The 23,512-nt window shown below is 34.9% G+C and overlaps 1 protein-coding gene across 1 annotated transcript in view; it reads left to right on the forward strand.

Annotated features, from left to right (window-relative positions):
• Positions 1-23,512, forward strand: part of LOC132198633 (vesicular glutamate transporter 1) — a 40,322-nt gene that overhangs the window by 12,859 nt on the left and 3,951 nt on the right. Inside the window, exons 3-11 of the mRNA XM_059622785.1 lie at positions 16,174-16,448; positions 16,506-16,570; positions 17,942-18,084; positions 18,149-18,263; positions 20,553-20,727; positions 21,385-21,671; positions 21,861-22,104; positions 22,716-22,843; positions 23,105-23,383. Coding sequence (XP_059478768.1) covers positions 16,174-16,448; positions 16,506-16,570; positions 17,942-18,084; positions 18,149-18,263; positions 20,553-20,727; positions 21,385-21,671; positions 21,861-22,104; positions 22,716-22,843; positions 23,105-23,383 — 1,711 coding nt within the window. The remainder of the gene's footprint in view (positions 1-16,173; positions 16,449-16,505; positions 16,571-17,941; positions 18,085-18,148; positions 18,264-20,552; positions 20,728-21,384; positions 21,672-21,860; positions 22,105-22,715; positions 22,844-23,104; positions 23,384-23,512) is intronic.

Consider the following 23,512-nt stretch of genomic DNA (forward strand, 5'->3'; position numbering starts at 1 on the left):
GTGTGTTCGCGATGTGTATGTAATTTGGTACATGCTCCGAGAGAGCAGGCAGGGCACGATTAATTCATTCTTTATTATCGGCGGCGGCGACGACGAGCCACGTGATCGCACGCACGGGACACATCATATTGCATTCCTCGCTAATATGCAGGGGAGAGAGATGCCTCAACTGGTGGCTGCGCCCCTTTCTGGCCTAGGTGCCGCCGACTGCATTAAAGTGGAGCTGTCGCGCGATCACTTTATTCCCGAATGTGCTGACAAAAAAGTTTTTTTAAACGTAAACGAAAGAAAAAGTGGTTGAAGTTTCAAAATTTGACGGAAAAAGGGATGGGATTCAACACTCAAGAAGACGTTTTCAAAAAAGGGGTTTTGCAAAAAACATTTTCATTTTTTTTTACGAAAATTTATCTTAATCTCTTCTTAATTTCCAGAAATCAATTAATGAATTCAAGTTGAAGTTTGAATTTCATATCAAAACTATTGCCTAATCCGAAAAAAAAAATAATAATAATAATATATAAAAATAATGAAATTTTTTAAATCTTTCAATTTATTGCTGTATGAGTATATTTCATAAAATTACAAAAAAAAACTTTAATCAATGTTCCCCTATCCTATGAAAAAAAACCGTTCCACGTCATATTTCACAATAAATCAAAGAGCGGTTCAGCAAATTGATAGAAAAAATCCCTCAGCATTGGCAGAAATACACACACGTGGAGGAAAAGCTGCTTATCTGCCGTGCGATGACGCACTAAGTCTTCCTCTATTTTCTGGGACATGTAAGCAATCAAAGGGCTTATCAGCGAGAGCACTGCATTTTGTATCCGCGCCGAGAGGACGCAGCAGTGTATTGTCGGCGCTTTAGTGCGCCCACTTGAGCGGCAAAGTCTCCAGAAACAACCCTCATCCACATAAATCTGGCTCGGAAAAATATAATCCTCTTTGATGACGTCACAAAATCCGCGCGCACTTTCGTGCCGCACAAACTTTTCCGACCGACGGGATTTTCAGATCGCGCTCAGCACGCGTAGTCGCGGTGAAAACGAGTGGATTTGCATGATACCTCCTTCCAAAAGATGCCGAAATTTTATTCTTCTTCAAAAATACACCCAAAAAAAAGGTTCAATGTTTCGTTCATTTGTCAATTTGTTCATGATTTTTTTTAGAATTGCATATTCATTTAAGATAACGGATATTTTTAGTCATCTAACGGATAATATTCCAGAAAATAAGCTCTAAAAAGCACAACGAAATTTTAGACTGAAAATTATTTCATTTTTTTTTTTAATTCCGTTTAAACATTCTTAGATTCCTAAATTTGAATATTATATGGTTGTGATAATTTTTGTATAAATTTATGAAAAAAATTATGAATTTTTTTTTTAAATCGATAATTTTTCAAAATTAATGAAAAGTACCAATTTTATAGTATGCTATGAATGTTCACCGTTATTAAATTAAATTCCCTAACTTTTCCATCCTTATTAAAAAATTATTGGCTACCAAATATCCCATTTTTACCATTCTTTTCCTCAAAAAATCGTTTTTTACGGAAGTTGCGTCTACTGTACCCGACGAAAGTGCAATAAAGAAGAGTAGCAAAGAGCAATATAACTCCCGAGGCAGGATTTTATTGCGAAAGCAATTATATTGGCGGCAGTGGCTCCAGGCCCCAGGACCAGAGGGAGGCTGTGCCGAAGGAGACCATCATCATTTCGCTCCTGTGTTGATTCAGTGAATGGATGGAGAGAGAGCGAGCGAGCGAGCGAGGCCGCTTAATGTTTACAATGCAGGCAAATATTGACAATGGCAAAAAGCTGAACTATGTAATATTGGTGCGGCGCTCGAGCAGGGGATCATCCCAGGAAATTACATTCAAATTCGGGGCCTCATTTGAATTTAATCACAGACCGGTGGTGGGCGGCAAACTTTGATGCTTCAACAAAGTGAAACTTGTTCAAATAAAATCGATTCATGTTCTTGTCAGAGAATTTTATGAGAATAACGCTGGCGAAGAATTGTGTGCATATGATCTGTTTCATGACTCATTATTAGTCAATCAAGGCCTAATCTATTAAACCTTGATTTAGAAAAAATATTTATAAATGTAAATACAAAAAATTTTACAATATGTGTATACAGAATTATAAATATTTAACATTTATTAAAAAAATTTAAATTTTTATTTCATCCAAAATTTTTAAAACTTAAATTTGTTTGCTTAATGAGACAAGGATTTAAAATTTGAAATCATTATTTTTTTAAGTATTTGTAATGGTCCTTCAATGAGAATAGCTGTTAACACAGATAAACTATCTACATTAAAGGATTGGACGTCAGCTGTGGCATCATGTTATTATCAAATTGGATAGAAAAAATTGTTAAGTTCATTTAAAAATATCCTCAGTATTTTGCAGACAAAATGTTGCCAAAATTTTGAGTCTATTACATTTTATTGTTTAGTTTCGTTATTTTATTCTTGTTGTCAAAATTAATAAAAACAAAATTGAAAATATTTAGTTTTAAAGAAATGTCTACAATAAATTACATTTTCCAGACAACCACAGCTAATTCAAAGCTCAAATTTCTCTAGTTTATTGCCACATAAAGCAAAGTAAACTGAGTAAATTGATCAACAAAATCAGATTGCATTCTGCTATTATTAAATTAAAGTAAATTATACAAAATAATTATATTAGTTGCTTATTTCGATTACGAATCCCGTCTGAAATTTGAAGTTTAAGTATGTGCATTCGTTTCCCAAATAACAAATTAGTAAAAATTATAATTATAAATCAATGACCTCGCTTTCAATGAGCAAGAATGGTTCTAAATAATAAAGTGCGAAGATTTAAAATACCAATAAAGTTTATAATTATAATCCTGCCATCATTAACCATTTCAAAGACCATATATATAATTTTTTTCTTTTATTCTACAATAAGAAATGTTGAAATATTAAGAATATAATTTTATGAATTTTCTTTCAAAAGTTTAGATTTTTGACAAATTCAAATGAATTGATTTTAATAAGATTTTCATTATGTTTTTCTTCTTACGCTCAGTACACGCAAGTGCATTAAATCCAATGCGTATTATTGTATATTATTATGATGCCCATGAATCAACCCCGGTCGAACGAGTGCTTTGGCGAGTAGGTTTCCCTCCCCTCTAAATAATATTTCATCCCCCGCGTGCCGGCGACGCACTTTGGGTAACGAGACTGCAGCGCAGTGCAGAATTATATCGCGTTGTTCATTGGGGTGGCACGAAACCGATATGGATTGCATTATGATGTAAGGCCGCGCAAAAACACAGACAGAGAGGAAAAACGGGCACGACGACAATGATGATGATGCTGTTATGTGAAAACTTTTTTATTGTGAATCGAGTTAGTTTTATCAAGCGAGAGCTCCCGGAGCTGGTAATATAATCAAATCTGCTGTTGGCTCCCTCTCCACGACGCGCTTCCTTTCATCTTGGCTTTTTATTTCACATTTTCCTTTGTGAAAAATTCCGCGTCTTTTGCGAGACTCTTTCAAAATGAACCGTCCTTTTCTCCTTATTTTTTATTGAAATGAACTGTAGAAATTCGTCATTCAGTTTAACAGAATTCAGCGAAAAATTACAACTCCATTATGTTAACTTTTGACCTTTTTGTAATAGAGAGGGATGACGTAGTTATATTTTCATAAAAATAGAAATTAAGGAAAAATTTGAGTTTCTTGCGTTCTCATTTAACTGATTACAGTGGAAATTTAACACCACTTATAATTTTTAAAAAAAATGTGATTTTTGTGGTAAGGAAACAGCATAGTTAAATTCAACCATTCTACTTACAAAGCAAAAATAAAAAAGATAAGTTAATTTTTTAACTTAATTTGTAATTTTATAATTCAAATATAATATCATCAAAGTTTAAAGAAAAAAGAGCTTAACAAAAATTTATGTTTGCTTATTTAGTTGTTTATTTGATTTTTTTAATAAACAAAGTTTTTTCTTTAACAATTCAAATTTAAATGACAATATTTTTATGTTTTAATTTATTTATTTTTAATTGATTCTTTTAAATATTTTCTCTATTGACTCTACTAAAATTATTTATTCATGAAAAAGAAAAACATAAATATACTGAAAAATATGTATATTTATATATAAATGCTATAAATGCAAATAAATGTTGTAGGACCATTTATAAAATTATTAGTTATAACATAAATATCGTAGGCTCCACCGACCATGTATTGATTTCTAAAATTACTTATATTTTCTGTATATGCTTCCAAACAAAAATCAAATATGTTGTTGTGCGATATGTAGCTATTCAACAAAACAAATTCTGACCCAAGTTTGAATGTTGAAAATTGTTCTCTATTATGGTTGGAAAGATTGTATACAAAATTTTGTTTGCCGTCAACCTGGTTGTTGATTTAATTTCGTTAGACCTCGTGAATAGAAAAGCGTGCGGTCGTAGCAGGACCACTAAAAGGCCTCCCTCCTGCTTTGGCTTTTCGTCGTTCTTTGATGAGGCCGGACCCTGCTTTTGCCCCGGCGCATTTGGCATTCATGGCGTGGCGGGCGCGCGTTTTCTGAAAAGCACAGCGAGCTAGTGAGTGTCGTTATGAGAGACGCGAGATAGTCCCAGGGGAGGCTGTTAACAGGTGCATCGAGTGCAGCTGTTACAATTCTCAGAGGTGTCGTTTGTATCCTGACCCCTCACGTTATATGGCACGATTTTTATTAGCAACAGGTCGAGTTGCAACTCTGATTGTTTCAAACTTCCTCAATCCATTTAAGGTTTTTTTCCTATAAATGGTTAAAATGGGTTTATTAATTTATTTTATTTCCTCCTGTCTCCAACTTAAGATAAATAAGGATTTAATAAAATTTACAAATCAATTTAATTCTGTAATGTAAATTTATAATACAAAGTTAATAAATAATTAGCATTTAAGTCAATTTTACTAATAAATTGTATAAACACGAATTTGAATTAATTAGCGTTGCAAATACCTCTCAAAATTAAATTATATTGTATTTTATATAATTTTAGTCTCGCAAAGAAGAGCGGATTGATTGTTTAATACATATATCTATTCTAGCAAACCGATGTTTAGGCATAATGATATTAGTACAATTATCAGATATCCACATAAAGAACACAGCATTAAATTTATAATTTCTCAAAAAAAATTGTTACAGGAAGTTATATTGTTATGTGGCGATATAAAACACGATCCAATAAAAACGTATGGAGGATAAAATAATTCAAAATTTAAGATTTTAAACATATTTCTTCTCCATTTTTTCTGTTTTATTGATAGCATTTTCGCTGTGCGTAAATGAGCCCTCAATGAAATACAATCAATTTTTATTAGAGCGCGTGGCTCGCAGATTATCATTTTGGACCGGACTATGGTGGTGGGTATCAGTTAGCAAGGTCCTTACGCCGTCCCCTGAGACCCCGTGCGAGAGCAAAAGACGGAGGGGACGTCTCATTGATCACGACCCCGTTATCAAAGACGAAAAATGAACTTCGGAAATGCGATTCTTGTGTCATTCGAGCGGCCAAGAAAAAAGATACTTCGGATTGATAAATTTTACTCGAATGACTCCACTGCACTTCTGAAAAAAGACGATTAATAAAATTTTACAACTTATTCTGCCTCTGAAGGAGACAAAGTTTACTGAAAACAAGAACCTAAATCATCTTTTTCAAAAACAAAATAAATAATTGAACAAATATGAATATTTATACATTTCCTTTTATTGCCTGTCAAATAAATTTTGATGTTTTAATTGCAGATTAATTTTGGAAGGAAGAATTTTTTTTTATTTAACTTTCATTCTGTTTGTTGAAAAGATGAATTCAAATTCCTAGCCTCGAAATTTGCATATTTCGTGTAAATTAATTTGAGTGGAATAAATGTTCAGATTTTGATTCGGTGAAGTGAAGGAGAGCTGTCTGTTGGCATTAAATAATCGCATGAGCGGCAGTGCGGGAGGCCTGGGGCGCCATTACCCTGCCATTCAGTCAAATCTGGCTGCGTATATAATCATTTGTATCGAGCGCTCGCCGACAAAACAGCGCCCTGTGTGGCGTTACGCGTGTCTTTTCACATTTGCTGGCAACCGATTGTCATGCCCGCGAGGCCCGATTTAACGAGGTCCCTCCGACAAACACCGAAAGCTCCCTCGTCTCTCTTTCCACTTCGATTTTCTACCAAATTAATCATTTCATGATATTAAAAGTTGGGAGCTGGAAAGTGCTCTCTACAGAGAAGAAATTAATGTGCAGTTTTCAGAATAATAAAAAAAAAATCATTTTTAAGTTATGTTAGTTCATAAAGTAATTAAAGTGATTTGTCAATCAATCTAGGAGGAGAACTTTTCTAAAATTTCAAAATCAACGGGTGAATTTACAAAAATATCCAAGCTAGCAAAATCAGTTTTTTTTTAATCAAAAATCACAAAAACCAGAGTTCTTTAGAAAATTTGATAGTTTTTGTTTTTAAATCGCTGCACAAAATCAATTTAAACTTCTACACTTTCCTCTCCGGCGCGCGCACTCATTTTTTTCTGCAAGATCAATCTTCGGTTTCGGTTTCGTCGTGGTAGAGTGGAAAGTGTTTTATTTGCAAAGGGGCTCTATCTCTGCTCTCCTTCCTTTTCTCTCTCTCTCCTCGCAGACGGTGAAAGAGAGAGTGGGTACATGAAACGCTCTCGTCTCTGCTTGAGAGAGAGAGATGACATCTTGATAATCTCACCGGGTAATCCATCTTTAGCCGCGCGACGCAGCACCGCAATAATACACACGAGGTGCGCCCCACCGCGGCAAATATTCCTCGGGGAAATCAGAGCGCCTTTTGACGCTTTTCACGTTCGCCCGGCTCAGCTGCAGCGCCGGTGATTAAGCCCCATGATTTTTCACTTTGCTCGTATTTTATCGGTAATTACCCCCCAGCTCGTTATTTTCTACTGATCACCGGTGGAACATAATTCCCTGGATACGAAGATAAACTGGAAACTCCAAAAATTGCCATAAATAATTATAAAATTTATTAAAAATTGATTATAATAAACACGCAAACACAGACCAGAGAGAATTTTCACAAATTTTGTATGAAGTTCTCCTCTATGAACGAAATATTTCTGCATTAGAATAAAACCTTATATTAGAAATTCAAAATGCAATTATCAGAGAAAATTGAGCACATCTTAATTACTCGAATTTTCTTACTTTCCATGGTTTGAAAGGGTGGAAGAGGGTGAAAAAAAACTTGGAAAGGAGATAAATATATTGGCTTAAAATTTCGGATAAAGAAATTTATCATCAGAATCTTACAAATACATACTAATGAATGATTAACTTTAATATTTGCATTTTAAACGCATTTTGTTTACGAATAAAACATTTCAAATTATACTGCGTTCTTAAAATTCAATATATGAACAAGAAACAACTTCTCGAAGCTCAAACATTTAATTTGATAATTAAAGTTTCCACCGAGTTTAAATGGTGGCGACGCCCTGCAAATGCACACCTGTTAATTAGTTTGCAAAAGCCATATAAGATATCTCAAAGTCGTTCTTGATTCGCCTCTCCTTTATTAAAAATTCAAGTCTCCATGCGTAAAGAGGCCTTAATTAAAAGTCTCTCTCCCCACAGCCGGCTTTTGAAAGCGAAACCCGGAAGTCCTATTAGAGGGGGTGGGCGCGGGTAAACAGGACAATATTGCAGGCTTTGAATATGGGCGCACCTTCACGGGAAATATTAAGGGGGAAATTATGTTATTCGGAATTCGAAATGTAATCACGGCTACATAGACAGGGTCGCATGCACGCGTTTATCTGGCCGGGCCGATCTCCCCCTACACACTGTCTCTTTCTTGCCCGCGTTTGACTGACTCGCTTTGACAGCGCGTGCAACAGATACAAACACGCTGATTTTTCACGAGCCGCTGAATTTTAATATGGCATCAAGTTCCTTTAAACAGACATGCTCGTACTATACAATATATTAAATAACAATTGAACAACAATAAAATAATATAGAACAAGAACAAAAAAATCTTGTTTATAAAACACAAGAATTTGACTTATTTTTTTTTTTTTAAATACTACAATTAAATGCTTTTGTCTAAGATATGAAGTCAGTTATCTCATAAATTTTTTAATTATACTTTTAATAATAATGATATTTATAGGAACTGAGGTAACTAACTCAATTATTTTAGTTATCAATTATCATCAATCTGAATTGTTTAGATTAAAACACAAAAGAATTAAAAACAAGTACATGTTTATTCAAATCATTACAAAAATAATTTTGATGCACGTTTCAGGTTGGTATTAATTTTATTAAACATTGAATTAAAATAAAATTAAAATTAATCTGGAATTTGATGGTTGAATACTTTTATTGTTATTATTACACTCCAAAATTGATTTACTTTTGAGCAGACCATTTTCTTACAAATAAAATTTACCTAATATTGGAGCCTAAAGAGAGGGAATTTGTTTAAAAATATTTTTGCTTAAATTTCAAGTTCTTCTTGCAAGAATTTTACGAATTTTACTAACTGTGACGAAGACTAAGCTTTTCATAGTTTCTTCACTTCTTCTCATCATCGTTATTTGAGCTCCAGCTCTTTTCTTATCCCCTTGCAATCTTAGCAAATGAAGAGAAAAGCGCGGATGAAGAAAACATCGCACTTCCAACTCCTTACACAATCCTCTGAATCCAAAACAATCTCTTTTTATCGCCGGCTGCAATCTGCGAGTAGAGCGCGCTTTAAATTACCTTTGATTATTCTCCCTCGGCAGGCCATTGTTTAACCCCGTCGCACTTATCTGATTGCAGCGCCCCTCTTAAGTGTAATTATTGCCGAATACGTCTTCATGAATTTATATTGGCTCGCGCCGGGCGTCGTGTAAAAAAGCAAGGGGTTCTTCTCGCTCTAGGATGAGCCACGCGTTTTTCGTGTTCGCTGATATTTGCATACGAACTGCATTTGTTACTCAACCATCACCACGACTGCCCTGAAATAAATCTTACGATTGCACTCCTTTTTTTACTGTTGCATGAGAAAGGGGAATACTACTTTAAATTTCAAGTTGATGTATCTGAAAATATTTAACCTTCATTTTTTTTTTTTTCGATCAATAACACTTATAATCGATTTGAAATTAACTCTGATTGTCAAGACAAAGATTAGAGAAGAGATTTAAGTTTTAAATTAATATTGGATATTCATGAATTCACAGCCACACTTTATATAATTTTTAATCAATGCCAGGCAATGTTTTGTATTATAGTAAAATTGCCAGTCAAAATATCATAATATTTTAATAATGAGCAAAAAACCACAATAAAGTTAAAAAATAATACAAACGTTTTATAAAAAAAATTAATCTATTAACTAAAAAAAAGTATTTTGCCTTAACATATAATATATAAATTCAAATTATTTTATTTTTTAGCTAAAATTCAAATTTCGTTGATTTAATTAAGTTTCAATTTCTCGTTTAGTTCCTATTTTTTCTAAATGTAGTAGAGTGGGAATGGAGAAGTGGTGGAAAGCAAACCGCAGCACAACATGTTCTCGCTTGCAGTGTATTTTTAATCTGGATATTGGTGGCGGCGGTGGAGGAGCTTCGTCGCACAATAAGAGTGGCTCCGTACCAGCGAACAAACAGCACCAGCCTCCCAGTGGACACACTCATTGTGCCATTGTCAGGGGCGGTTTTGTTGCAAACTAATCTTGTTAATGGATCCAAACAACGTTTTGCACCCGCACTGAAAAAAATATACTTCCCGCAGATTTAAAAGAAGAACCCTCTTGAGAAAATGTCAAGAAAATTTTTGGGAACAAGACAAAAACAATTAAATGAATCTTATAGGCAACCTGCTCTGCAAGAATGTTTGACGGGAAGTCTATCTCAGCTGCAGGCGCATTAGATTTTGTTAGTCAGACCAAACCATTCTTGTCGGCCTGGGCCCATATATCAGATGGCAGAAAATTTTGCCATTTTTACTTTATTGAAAAAATATTATAAGTTACGCTGAAAAAGTAATTATTTTTATAAAAAGACTCATATTTTCATAATAAAAGTCCCTGGTTGAGAAAATCTTCTCAAGAAATCTTTAAAAATCTGAAAGTAAAAAAGATAATAATAGATCATATTTTCACTAGAAAGCGCAAGAAAGTAAAAAAGATACTTTTAGTCCGATATATTTTGAATCAGATTCTCAGATTCTCTCCCAATGTGACTTTTCCATTGCTTGTATGACTTGTTCGAGAGAATAAAAATGGATTCAATTCAATTCCACCAGTATTTGCTGCATATTATTATTATTACCTCATGTTGTTGAGATGACACTAAAAATTATTATCGAAAAATTGTAAAAGGATATATTAGATATTGCTATTGTTTCAAATTTTGGTTTTTTTACTTAAATATTTTATTCACAAATTATCATTTTTTTAATATTCGTTCTGAACTTGGAAAAATGCTATTGATTAATATTCTTATGCGTTTGAAATGTCAGAGCCAGATTTTATTCTTCTAGTTCTCGAAATTCTGCTTTTCGGGGGGGGGGGGGGAGGGGGCTCTGATGAGATTTGGCGAGTAAGCAACGAAATAGCGGCCATAAAGGCAAGCTTTTAAGAATATTAGCGCGTTCTACAAGTTAAATGACACTTTATATGGGTAAACGGCGATTGATTTGGGTGCAGTTGGGGGAAAGGAGCGAGAAAAATCATCGGTCCCCTCGCACCACTGTGCGCGGCGGTACAGCCGCGCTGCGTATCAGCCTCCCTTTCCTCACTCTAGCACGGAAGATAATATACCAGCACCCGCTCAACACCCAAGGCTTTCACGTTCGTCTGCCCGTCGAGCTAGCAAAGAGAATTGAGCAAATCGAAGGAGAGAATTGCTTTTATCTGGACGCGAGACCTTTTTCTCAGTCAGTCGAGCCAGTCGAGGTTTCGCAGCCGGTGCGTCAATGTGGTTGTGGCTCTCAGGCAACAGGTATTTCTCGCACTATATTTTTTATTCCACTCTATGAAACTCTCACCTGTGATCTTTCAAAACGCATATCCATTTTAAGGGCTGTGAATTTGGCTTTTTTTTCTTTTTTAACATCAAATCTGCACGAACCTTGAAATTTCTTGACGAACTTCACCCACTAAAATATTCTAATTCCATCTAAAACAATATTTTTGGTTATCAATATCGACCGATTATTATGGACTTTTTACTTATACACATTTATTTCCACATGCACTCCATTGATTTTGGAATCTCTATTTTTCGTGAAAGAGGGCAGATTTTTATTTAAATTCGAATATAATTACAGAAATACTTAGTTAAACTCTCTTTTGCGAACATTACAAAAAATAAAATCTTTTCTCCTCAAAATTAAAGAAGTAATAACACAAAATTTTAACGTAAGATTATATGTTTGTAAATAATAGAGATCTGGAGTTATTAGGGATCAAAAATATTGAAGTTATAGGAGGAAATAATTAATTTTTTTAATATTAATTAAAATTTATGCTATTAATTTTTGAATGAAACGTCGCCAAAACCCAAATGAGACGTGAAGTGAATCTCTATTTAAGTACAGCAAACACTAATTCGAAAGTTGATTTAATTTGTTAATTTGCCTTTTAATTTTCCTCTTAAATTTGAATCAAAGCTGAACCATTGATAAATTTTTGCGTTGCTACCTCAATTTTCCTCTGATGCCTTTTATTTCCAACGACATACTTTTGCTCGACTTGCGGTCTTTGGTGAGAAACTTTGTACCTAGAGTAAAAAAGCACGCAACACGCCATCAGAAAAATCGTTCCCCTGCGATGCAATGCGGTTAAGTGTGATTGTTTGCCGCCGTCAGTCAGTCATTGAGTCGCCGGTCAAATCAATCTTTGCCGAGTTCCCCCTGCAAGAGAGAGAAAGAAAGAGAGTCACTCTGCGCGCTCTCTGTGCACATATATAATACTTTGAAGGTATATTCCTTGGCCCTAATAAAGCGGCCTAAAGAGCATTTTCATGTGATTGGTAGCCATGGCAACGAATGCATCACCAGCCAGCCTGACATCAACCCTATGCACGCAGAGTACGTATGTGTGTACCAAGCATACGTACCTTCGAAACAAATTTAAACGCAAGCTGCATTATTTGTCGACGGGGGATGCGTAAACAAAGCCATTCGCCGGAAGCCATTCGAATGCAAATTTCATCACGTCTGCAATCCAATCCCGACGTATTGAATTCTGATAGGCACTGATTTTGTTTTGAAATTTGACAAGCCCAATTGATTTAGAGTATTTCCAAAAAAAAAGGAAATGTTATACCAATATAATATTCTTTTATACAGAAAATGCAGAATGTAGGAAATATTCAATGCATTACATTTTTACCACAGCAATCAGTGATGAAATGGAAAAATATGTTCTTGAGAGAAAATATGTTGACGAAAAAGCAATGAGAGTGATCTATTATTTGAATTAATATTTCAAACTATTCACCAAAACGCAGGGTCTCAAGAAACTTAAAGAATATAGCATATAAATTATTATAAAAAAAACACAGATTTTGGTGATAATTGAATGAAAAGATTTATATTTTTGGACTAAAAAACAGGATTTCTTACTTTTCTTCTTAAATCTAATAACAACATTCCCTTAATTTTCATTATTGCCAAATGCATCTTCATGAATTTGAATTGGATTAAACTGGGTAGCGTGTAAAAAATGGATGCTTCTCTCTAAAGGATGAGCCACGCGTTTTTCGTGTTCACCGCTATTTGCATATGAACTGCATTTGTAACTCAACCATCACAGCCCCTACTCGTGGAAATAAATCTTACGTTTGCACTCCTGTTTTATTTTTATTTCCTGTAGGACGATGAAAGGGAGAAACTATTTAAAGTTGATATGTCTGTATAAAAAATGCGATTTTTTTCTTGTGTTATTCTGTTTAATAATTTTTTATCTTTTCAATCACTTTAATCTTCAAATAAAATTTATTGAGAAAAAAATGGAAATTCACAAATAAGATGACAAGTTTGTCTCGCAAAATAATATTTTTAACCAGTTTTGGATAGAAATAACTTGCATTGGAAATTGCCCTCTCCTCAACTTAAAATTTTTCAGTATTTAAAGTAAGTTTTGTTTAATCTATAAGCTCTATTGAACTCTAATAAAGAAAATTCAGCATTCTACATAATAAAATTCTCATATTTGTTAATATTCACAAAATCAATTATTTTCAATTCAATTTTAACTTTTCTACTCAAATGAAATAAATAACATATCCATAATTGAATTTTAAAGTATTTTTAAAAATAAATCAAACAGAAAACGTGTGAAACACTCGCAATACCTCAATGTCTGCCTTAAATTAATTTTTCTAAACCTTTTGAACTTCAGAATTGCAAATTTGAGCAACCGAATCATCTTTTTTTTCATTTTCAAATTTTTGTAAATGTTGTTTAGGACTTCCCTGGTTTTATCACGCCTGTATATATTTATTATGTTACCTGTTGAAATCAATCGCAGGCCGTTGAAAAGGTCTGGCAATTCCCCAGCGGCCACTAGAAACAAGCTGCAAATGAGCATTCGACCGGCAAACGCGTCGACGCCAAACGCAGCCACGTGCTATTGATTTTCACGCTGCTTTTAGGGGCGCAATAATAAAAGCTGGAATAATAATAAATAAAATGCAGGCCGTATAAATAAAAGAGTGGCCGGCCGGCCAGAGCCAGCGAGTCGGAAATCAAAGTGAGAGCGTTTTCTGCATTCGCACCCTCTCTCCACACTCATCCCTCCGGCGGCTGCGAGCAAAATAGCGACGGTGCGGACGGGGGTGTTCAACAGACAGACAGACTTGTCGGCCGCAGACACGGCCAAGAAATTGCCTCTCGAGAGCCACATAAAGAAAACCAATTAGCATCGAGAGGCGTCAAGCACTTCACATTATGGCACGGCCTATTTAATTATCCCAGCGTTCTTTGACTGCACATACAAATATGCATAAATTAAAATTAATCTAAATAAATTTATTAAGGTTGATAAATATGTAACATAAATTTCTTTCCTTTTCTTTTACACACATTTAATTAATTTATTTAATTATATTATTAAAAATAAGTAATTTAATACCAATTTTTCTTTTTTTTATTGCTTTTTTATTATTTAAAATTAAAATATTAATGTAATTATTAAAACGTGTTAAGGGCAATACTATGCGTCAATTTAAAAAAATTATACTCCTTCGAAGTACCCAGAGTTTGTTGATAATGTTAATTTTAAATTTTAGCAAATAAGCAAGTAAGGACTAGAAGTTTTAGAACGGTGACAACAAATGGGAACTCAAAATATAATGCATAATTATTTTTAGTGACAGTTGGCGCGCTAATTTCATTTAACAATCAGTAGACTTTTTTAGAAAATTTGTTTGAAAATTTGTTCTTCATTTCCATTTTTTAGAAAACCTCAAACAAAGTCTTTTTAAGTTAAGAGGACTTTCTTTGGAAGTCTAAAGAAAATATGAAAAATAATATGAAGGTACTTAAAGTTCATTGGTATTTCAATTTTCTCTCTGATAAAAAATAATTTGACAGCACTTCAAAAAAATAAAGTATGCCCTTTTAATTTATTTTTTCTAACAAATTCATTTAATTTTGAAGAAATTTGTATCATCTATTGGCAAGCAGCTAAGTAAGAATCTGTAGAAAAAAACGAGAAAATTTTCCTGATATTAAAGCAATTTGATGCAATCAAGAAATAAAATGTCTTAAAATAGTCCAAGGATATAAAAAAAAAATGGTTTTTGTGAAAAATTGAGAAAGCCATGAAGTCGCATTATTTACTTTTTTATCAGAATACACTCAAAGATCTAGTGTTGGAATAAATTTCGGAAAGATTGGAAAGAAATAAAAAAAAACTTTTTAACCAGTCGGTTCGAAGAAAAAGCCGAGTGTTTTATCAAGATTTATTTTTTTTATCAAAATAATAATAATAATTTAATAGCTTCCAAAACAATTGATTTGGAAGTTATTAAAAACCATTACAGTATTGCTCACTTTTCAATTACGAAAAAGGTAGGAAGTGAATAATTTGTGTGGTGTAAATCACGCTCGAAACTAATTAAGCGCGGCGCAAACAGAACGGCAGGGGGTGGCCTAGGTGCAGACAAATTGTCCGCCGCTGGGTCTCCAGCTGGGTCGCTCGTTGCCAGCTACATTTATCTGGATCAGTCTAATGAGTTTTTATTACAAAACTAGTCCCTCTCCTGTTGATTAAGGCGCACTCTAATTACGTGATGCCGGCCGGACACGCGGCTTTTGATGTGTATGATTAGTCGCTGCGGCCACTGGGAATCATGTCTTTTTAAAGAGAGTTTTGATTAAAAATATGGAGGAGGAGAGAGAGGTTCGTTTTTTAATGTTTGCGGTTGGAAATATGGGCTCCTGTGTACACGACACAGGACCCTTGAGAATTAGCGAGCGCAAAATTGTCCCCGGCAAATTTATTTTTAATCTAAAAATTCTAAAATAAAAATTTGTTTATATAACACACGACACATTTAGAAACAAAACGTTTTAACTTGGATATACGCATTTTTTCTAAATAAATGCATGTTTCATAATTTGAAGCAAGTATTTTGCCACTTTTAACTAAATTAAATCTATAAACAGAGAATATTAAAAATAAAAACTCTTTTGTAACATTTAATCTCTTGGAATTGGAAACACCAAAATCAACTGAAAATAAATTATAGAAGCGCAGTTGCACCAATAATTTTGCTAAGTTAATGATAAAATAATATTCCTACAAAAAATATTCATATTGTGTATTTACTCACATTTGACATAAAATTTCTGGAAAAAAAATTTCGGTTTCGCTCTGTAAAAAACATAAATTCTGTCTCAAACTTTTCTTTTACTGTTAGAGAAAATTATAAATTTATTATTTTTCTAGATTAATTGATACCAATAAGATCAATGAATGATTTTACTTGAATATTAAACACTCAAATTACCAAATTCTTAGATATTGATTAACCCATTTTTGTACAATGCAATTTTCAAATGCAAATAGAAATCAAGTGAATTGGAAATTTGACAAATAAATCAATGTTTCCTTGTTAATGTTTCAGAAACCAGCAATATGAGGAGTTTGAAATGCCCGACCAGCAGCAGTACTCCCAAATGCCGTCGGACGTGCCACCCAACCTCCGCAGCGTGCCGCCCCCAAACCTGGGCTACAACAAGGCTGAAGAGGCGACGTTCGGGCCCGGGGGCGACTTGCCAGGAACCCCCAACTCAGCCCCCGAAATAGAGAGACCACCGCTGAGGCACATCGACAAGTACATCCGGCCCGAGTGCCCTTGCCTCAGCAAACGATACACCGTGGCTGTGCTCACCTGCGTCGGTTAGAACACCAAATTATGAATTGAATAATAATAAATTAAATTCATGTCAAATTTAGGATTCATCATTTCGTTTGGAATGCGCTGCAACATGGGAATGGCCAAACTTCAGTTCGAACACAGAGTGAGTCTTGATTTTTATTTTTATTCTGAATGCAACTCTAAAGGATTATTTCGGTAGAGATTGATAAAAGTTGAAAAAGTTTATTACAGAAATAGAAGTAACAGTAATTGAATTATGACGAGATGATTTGAGTGGAAAATCAGATATTCCAATAACAATGATTAACATTGGAAAGAAAACTTTATTGAGATTACATACTCAACTTATATAATATTTATCTGTATTGGTGCAGTAAATTAAGTGTTATTGATTAATATTTTTATTGCTAATTAAAAAGCAATATTTTTTAAATTCAATTAAGATAGAAAACCCATTATAATTTTATATTTTAATTAAGTTTAAAGCAAAAAGAGAGTAGGGACAAAATTATTAACACTAAATGCTTTTTGAGGCGTTTTTTAAATGTTGTTTTTTTAATGTTTTACTTTTACAAATTGAGTTTTTGCGTGAATTCCATTAGGTTGTTTCGCCCTAAGTTGTCCGTCACCCGGTCGAGCTTTTTTAGTGCTCCTTTACTTTCTGAACGTCGTTTCCCAGTGCGGCGGCCCTTTGGCTGCTGGGGCTCCAAAAGTGTAATGGAGCGAATATCGCAGCCACTTGCCATCAGCCGAGAGAGCGCGTCACGCATTCAAAATCAACCCATGGATAGAGCTCCATTTATTTTTGCCGTCGTCTTTGCGTTCCACTTTCTTTTTTGCTCCCTCCGGCCTGTCCGTTTCCGGCGCGATCTTTTCATTTGCACCCCCGCTATTTTGACTGCGCATGGACATTTTCATTTGAAGCATTGAGAAGAAGTGAGAAGTAAAGCGAGACAATTATTATTATTGCCAAGCAGTTGCATTATGATGCATTTTCGTACTATTCATGAATAGAGTGGGTGAGTGGGAGAGAGAGAGAGAAAGAGTGCTCACTCAGACGAGAGCACTTTCGCCATTTATCAGAGTTACATGAGCCAGAAGAGAGATGATAGCAGCGACTTCTAATGCATTTTTTGAATGCTTTTTCTTTCTCTCTCCCTTCTTGGCCAAAATATAGTACGGAGAATCGCTTGTTTAAAGCGGTTAAAGCAAATTATCTTATTCTCTACAGTTTTTATAACTAATCTTCAGAAATTATTTAATTTTGTGTAAAATAAGTTAATACAAATTTGGCACTGTTTTTTCACATCAAAATGAAGTTTTGAAAGTTGATTTTCATAAGATCAGTAATTTGGAAATTAAACTTTGATTTTCAGTAACAAAAATCAATTTTGCTATTAAAGTTCTCCTCTTATTTTGAACTGAAAGTTTCAATATCTTTATATTTGATTTATTCAATATTGGATACAAAAATACAAACTAAACTTTTCCTTGTTGTCTGATAATTTTATAGGAAAAAAGCAACTCTTCTGATGGAGTTGCGCCCATCAAATGGTCTGTGGGGGTGGAGAGCGCGGTGGATTCTTCCTTTTTCTGGGGATACCTCGTCACCCAGGTCCCAGGAGGTTTCTTAGCTTCAAAATATCCTGCAAACAGGTGAGTCGGTTCCCTCTTCTCAATTTTTACACATCATCAACTCAAACCCCTCTTTGATTTCCAGAATTTTTGGCACAGCAATAGCATGTTCTTCCTTCCTCAACCTGCTGGTTCCAGGGGCCACAATGCTGCACCCGACCTTCTTAATCATGGTCAGAATTCTACAGGGACTTGTGGAGGTAAGAAAAAAAATATTTACAATTTTAAAACCCATCCTTTGATAGTTTTAATTATTTTTTATTAAATCTTACATTATATCCTTTTTCAACCCTTACGAGTGCAAATCTTTTGCTCTCAATTTTGATTTCAATTGTGAATTTTGTGTTGACTTCAAGAAAAAGAATCACTACTGTACAGGTTCTTTCATTGAGAAAACTTTTCAATATATCAAATTTGAGACTCTTATTTGCTCCCATTCTTTATTGCGTTTTCCAAGTAAAAAATATTTGCGTACATCAGCATGACAATGGAAATAAATTTTGACGCGTGTCTCTCTTTCTCCGATATCAGAGATACGAAGGAGGAAAATGAATACAAAAGAGGGGGAGCCGAAATTTTGTATATCAAAGTAGCAATAGTGTAGTGCTTCTCTCTATTTGTAAACAGGCGCGTATCTAAGCAACTGACTACATTGGCCCAGTATAAATATCAGTCAGACTCGGAGGAAAGAGAAGCACCCCCAACTTTATTTGCCAGTCTAATAGACGTTGTGTTTGAAGGAAAAGCTAGAGAGAGAGAAAGATTTATAAGATTTCCCCGTTGCTTTTTTCTATTCGCCTTCTTTGATGTCGCTCCCATTCAAAACAGAATGAATTTCGTCCCCGTTTTGTGATTTGGATCAGAATTGCTGGTCCGTGCGGCTGCCTAAGCCGCTTCTTTCACCAGCGATGCGCGCTGCTAAGCCAGCAGTTCTCAATAGACTCGCTTTCATAACCGCAGCTTTGCACCCTGGTTTATATACCAGGAAGTAAATCTCCGCTATCTCTTTGTACACCGGCCACAAAAATACGGTTTATTAAAAGCGACGTGCGCCCAGAATAAAATAAACGAACGCCTGTGAGTTTGATAGATAGGCAACCGGCTCGTCACTGATGCAGCCCAGAATGCCTAAAGAAATATATATATTTTTTTTTAAATATCACATTTTTTTTAAAGGAGAAAGTTCAGTTTTAAAGACAAATAATGGAAAATAACTTAATTATTTAATTCCCTATAAATTTTTTAGATATCTTCTCTTTTTATTGTAACAAAATAAAACTAAATATCTACAGAATTACTAAATACTTAATTTTATTTACAATTAGAATAACTGGGTTAAATTAGGATAAACTAGATCATGGCTTATAAAATGGGCAAAAAAACTAAATATTGATATGTTTAATCTTCTAAATTAAGAACATTAGTGATTGATTTTGAATTTGCTTCATATTTTTTTATTCAACCAATGTTTTTCAAACTTTTTAGTATTTTTCAAGATTCTTAGAAAATTTCCTGTTTAAAAACGTCAACATTAGATTTTTATTTTAATATATGGTATCTGGATTCTGTACGCTACGCATCATGTTTCAATTTCAATACTTCACATATTCACATTCAAATCAAAGCAAAAAAAAAACGCACACATACACATAAGAATTTCTTCCTTTTCTTCTTTGTCTCTAAAAAAGAGAACGATCCACATTTTTACTCTTGTCTGTTTATGAACGGCGATCGCTGCGTGTCTTGCGTATAATAATTGCGTCAACAATTGCGCAATACATTTAATGGACTGTGACTGGTGAATGTGAAAGCCATTAGGCAGGTAACAATGCAAAAAGCTCCTCCTTTCAAGCTCCCCTCGCTGTTGTTAACATGCATTAGCGTCATGCCGACGAAACACCGCTCTCTCCCGGTCGAGCTCTCTCTGCATTTCAAATCCTTTCTCTCCGTCGCACCGAGAGTCGTCGCGAAAACAAAGCGTCGGTTCCAGTCAATATCTCTCATTATGCAACCCGCCCAGCACTCAGCCAATCCTTTTAATCAACCCCCGTTTCAAATTTGAAAGTTGTGCCTACAGTCGCTTCACGCAGTGGAAATCCCGTTTAGGAATCCAATAAAACACATTAGCTAATGGCTGTTTGGGGGTGACGGTGAATAATTTCCCTGGCACAAAAAAAATTAGTTATAAACAAACAAAAATTAGAATCTTAATTTTAATTGATGCAAAAGAGTATTAATTCAAAAGAAAAAGTCTCTTTGAAATAAAACTAATATTTGGGGTAAGATGTGCATTATTAATTTACTATTTCTGAAATAAGTAAATTTCAATACTAAAGTTTGATTAAAATTGAAACCCATCTTTTTATAATTAAACAGAAATAAAAGAAAATACAAAAAAAGATGGGTTTTCAGGGTCTTTCAGTTCTTAGTTCTTAATCTACTTTTTTCTTTGTAAATTAATTTAAAATAAAAAAATGGATTGCTTGCAGGGCGTGACATATCCAGCATGCCACGGTATTTGGAGGTTTTGGGCGCCTCCCTTGGAGCGCTCCAGACTCGCAACCCTCGCCTTTTGTGGTTCTTACGCAGGTGTAGTCTTGGGCATGCCTTTGTCAGGACTCCTCACCGGCTTCATTGGCTGGCAGGCGCCTTTCTACTTTTACGGTAAGCCTAAAGCTCTTTTCAATTTTTCACTCCAACTTCTTAGCAAAATATTGTTGTCCCATGACATGAATAGATTTGTTGCAAAGTATTGCATGAAAGATAAAAATTTCCTTTTCCAGCAAAATTATAATTTTAGGAGCAACTTTTAAGAACACGAATTAGGAAATAACATTTTACAACTTCACTTAGAAATTCTCCAGGAACATCAAGGAGCATAATAAAAATTTATGACTAAGAATTTAACCATTTTTTTTAGATTGTTCTTTTTTCAAGTTGGCTCTGCGTAATCTTCAAATATGGATGCTTTCAATGGAAATTATTTCGTATTATTGTCTTTTGAAAGTGCTCTTAAACTTGGGATTGGAAAACTTTTTATATTAATAAACTTTTAAGAGCTTTTAGAGAATTCCAGTATGTGGAAAAATTATTGCTTTTTTAGGATATAAACAGAAATAAGTAGGAGGTTTTATTAGCTCTAAAAGTTGATAAGTTGAAAGTGGACGAAATAACTAAATATGAATTCAGGATGAAAACCTTGTGGAAACAATTTTAATAAAAACACTTTTCTTAATTTTGGCCTTTATAAAAAGTAAAATTAATATTCATAACATAAAATTCAAGATTTTATTAATGTTTTAAATTAAAAATCTTTCCCAGGTGTATGTGGTTTAATCTGGTTTGTGGTGTGGTTGTGGCTGACCTTTGAAAAACCACGTTACCACCCAAGCATATCGGCCGGCGAGCTCTTGTACATTGAGCAGTCGATAGGTGAGACAACCAACGTGGCGATGCCCACCATCAAGACCACCCCGTGGAGAGCCTTCCTCACCTCAATGCCCGTCCACGCCATCATCGTTGCCAACATCTGTCGCTCGTGGAACTTCTACTTCCTCGTCCTCTTCCAGGCTGCCTACCTGCAGACCTTCCACCTCAAAATCGCCGAGGTACGTTTCAAAAATCAAACGGCTTCTCCAGAACTGATTTTCAGTCTCACAAGATAAACCTGTTTCAATCCTTAGAAATTTTTCATGAAATTTGGTTCTCTTTCCATTACAAGAATAAAAGTCATTGACTGGAGAGGTCATTTAGAAAATTCCAATTTTTTTTTTATCAAATTAACACAATTTTGGCAGACTGGTTTTGTAGGCGCTTTGCCTCACCTGCTGATGGCCATCATCGTGCCCGGCGGAGGACTGCTGGCCGATCACGTGCGGAAAAAGGGCATTCTCACGACGACCAATGTGCGCAAACTCTTCAACTGCGGCGGCTTTGGCATGGAAGCCCTCTTCTTTCTGGTCGTGGCGTACGCCAACAGTGCCGCCGCCGCCACTGCCGGCCTCACCTTCGGAGTCGCATTCAGTGGATTTGCAATATCAGGTAGAAATTTTTAAATAAATATTAAAAAACTAATTCTTGATTAATTTACTCTTTAAAGATTGAAAGTTTTACTCCAGATGCCGGAAAGGCGTGAACTAAATAAAGTGGATGATAGATTTTGCATGCATTTAAGCTTCATCCTGTTCTCTGTAACATTTTTATAGAAAAAATAACCAAAGGGGCCCTGAATGCGCTGAATGAAGTTAATTTTTATTTAAATCAGCGTGTTGTGAAGAAAGTCAATGGGATTAAATTAAAAATTTTATTTACCTAAAAATAGTTATATATTTCATAATGAAATGAATTTAAAAAAGTTAAAAACATACATTTTGAAAAATAAATTAAATATTTTAAATTAACGTTAAATAACTTTTATTCATTTAGAATTTACTGTTTATTAAATATTATGTAAAATAAAGAAATGTTTAAAATTGCAAATTTTAAATTATGTTAATCCGCTAGTGTAAGTTGATTTTTTGTGAAGAAAACGTGTTCCTATAAATTAATCAAGTAAAAAATTTTGTATTAATTATGCTTCTAAAATTGTACCTCAAAATACTTTTCAATTTTTTGCATAGAAATTTCTGACGAAATTTAAAAACTTCAAATAGGGTATAACGTTAACCACTTGGACATCGCGCCACGCTACGCTTCCATCCTGATGGGCATGTCCAATGGCATCGGCACAATCGCTGGCCTCATTTGTCCGATCGTGATTGACCACATCACCAGCGACCACGTGAGTGGGCTTTTATTTCAAATTCTGCACGTCCAAAATGCATGAAAATGTGTTGTCTGTACAAAAGGAACCAAACTCATTATTTTCCATTTTAACAAAAGAATGATTTTTGGATTCTGGCACAAAAATGCACCGCACTCGCACCACAGCACATACTCACGCACAGTGCACCACTTTTTTCGCACTTTTATTTCAAACGCACTTAGCACCCCTCGCACACCCCAACCTGGTAGGTATATAATGGCCACTCACTATATACAGAGCCGCGAGAGCTGGAAGACGGCGTTCATCCTGGCCGCGTGCGTCCACTTTTTCGGCGTCACCTTCTACGCCATCTTCGCCTCCGGAGAGCTGCAGTCGTGGGCTGAACCGACCGCCGCCGAAATCGCCAGCTGGGGGCCTCCGGACGACCCCAACGCGCAGAAGAAACTGGCCATCACCCCCGCGGCGCCGCCACCCAGACCGGCACCTCCGCCCCAGCATCCTCCGGCGGTCAGCACCAACCCCTTCCTCAGCTACGGTGACCCTGCTCCAAGCTATGTGAGTGAATTTTTTTGCATTTCACTTCATTTTTTCGTTTTTTCAGAAATACAATTCTTTTTATTGCCCAATTTTATGAGTAAAACAATGTAGTTTTAAAAAAAACTTATCGCGCTTTCTAAAGTAGAA

Source organism: Neocloeon triangulifer, unplaced genomic scaffold (assembly GCF_031216515.1).
Source record: "Neocloeon triangulifer isolate White Clay Creek 2 clone unplaced genomic scaffold, ASM3121651v1 ptg000001l, whole genome shotgun sequence".
NCBI classification, from domain to species: Eukaryota; Metazoa; Arthropoda; class Insecta; order Ephemeroptera; family Baetidae; genus Neocloeon; species Neocloeon triangulifer.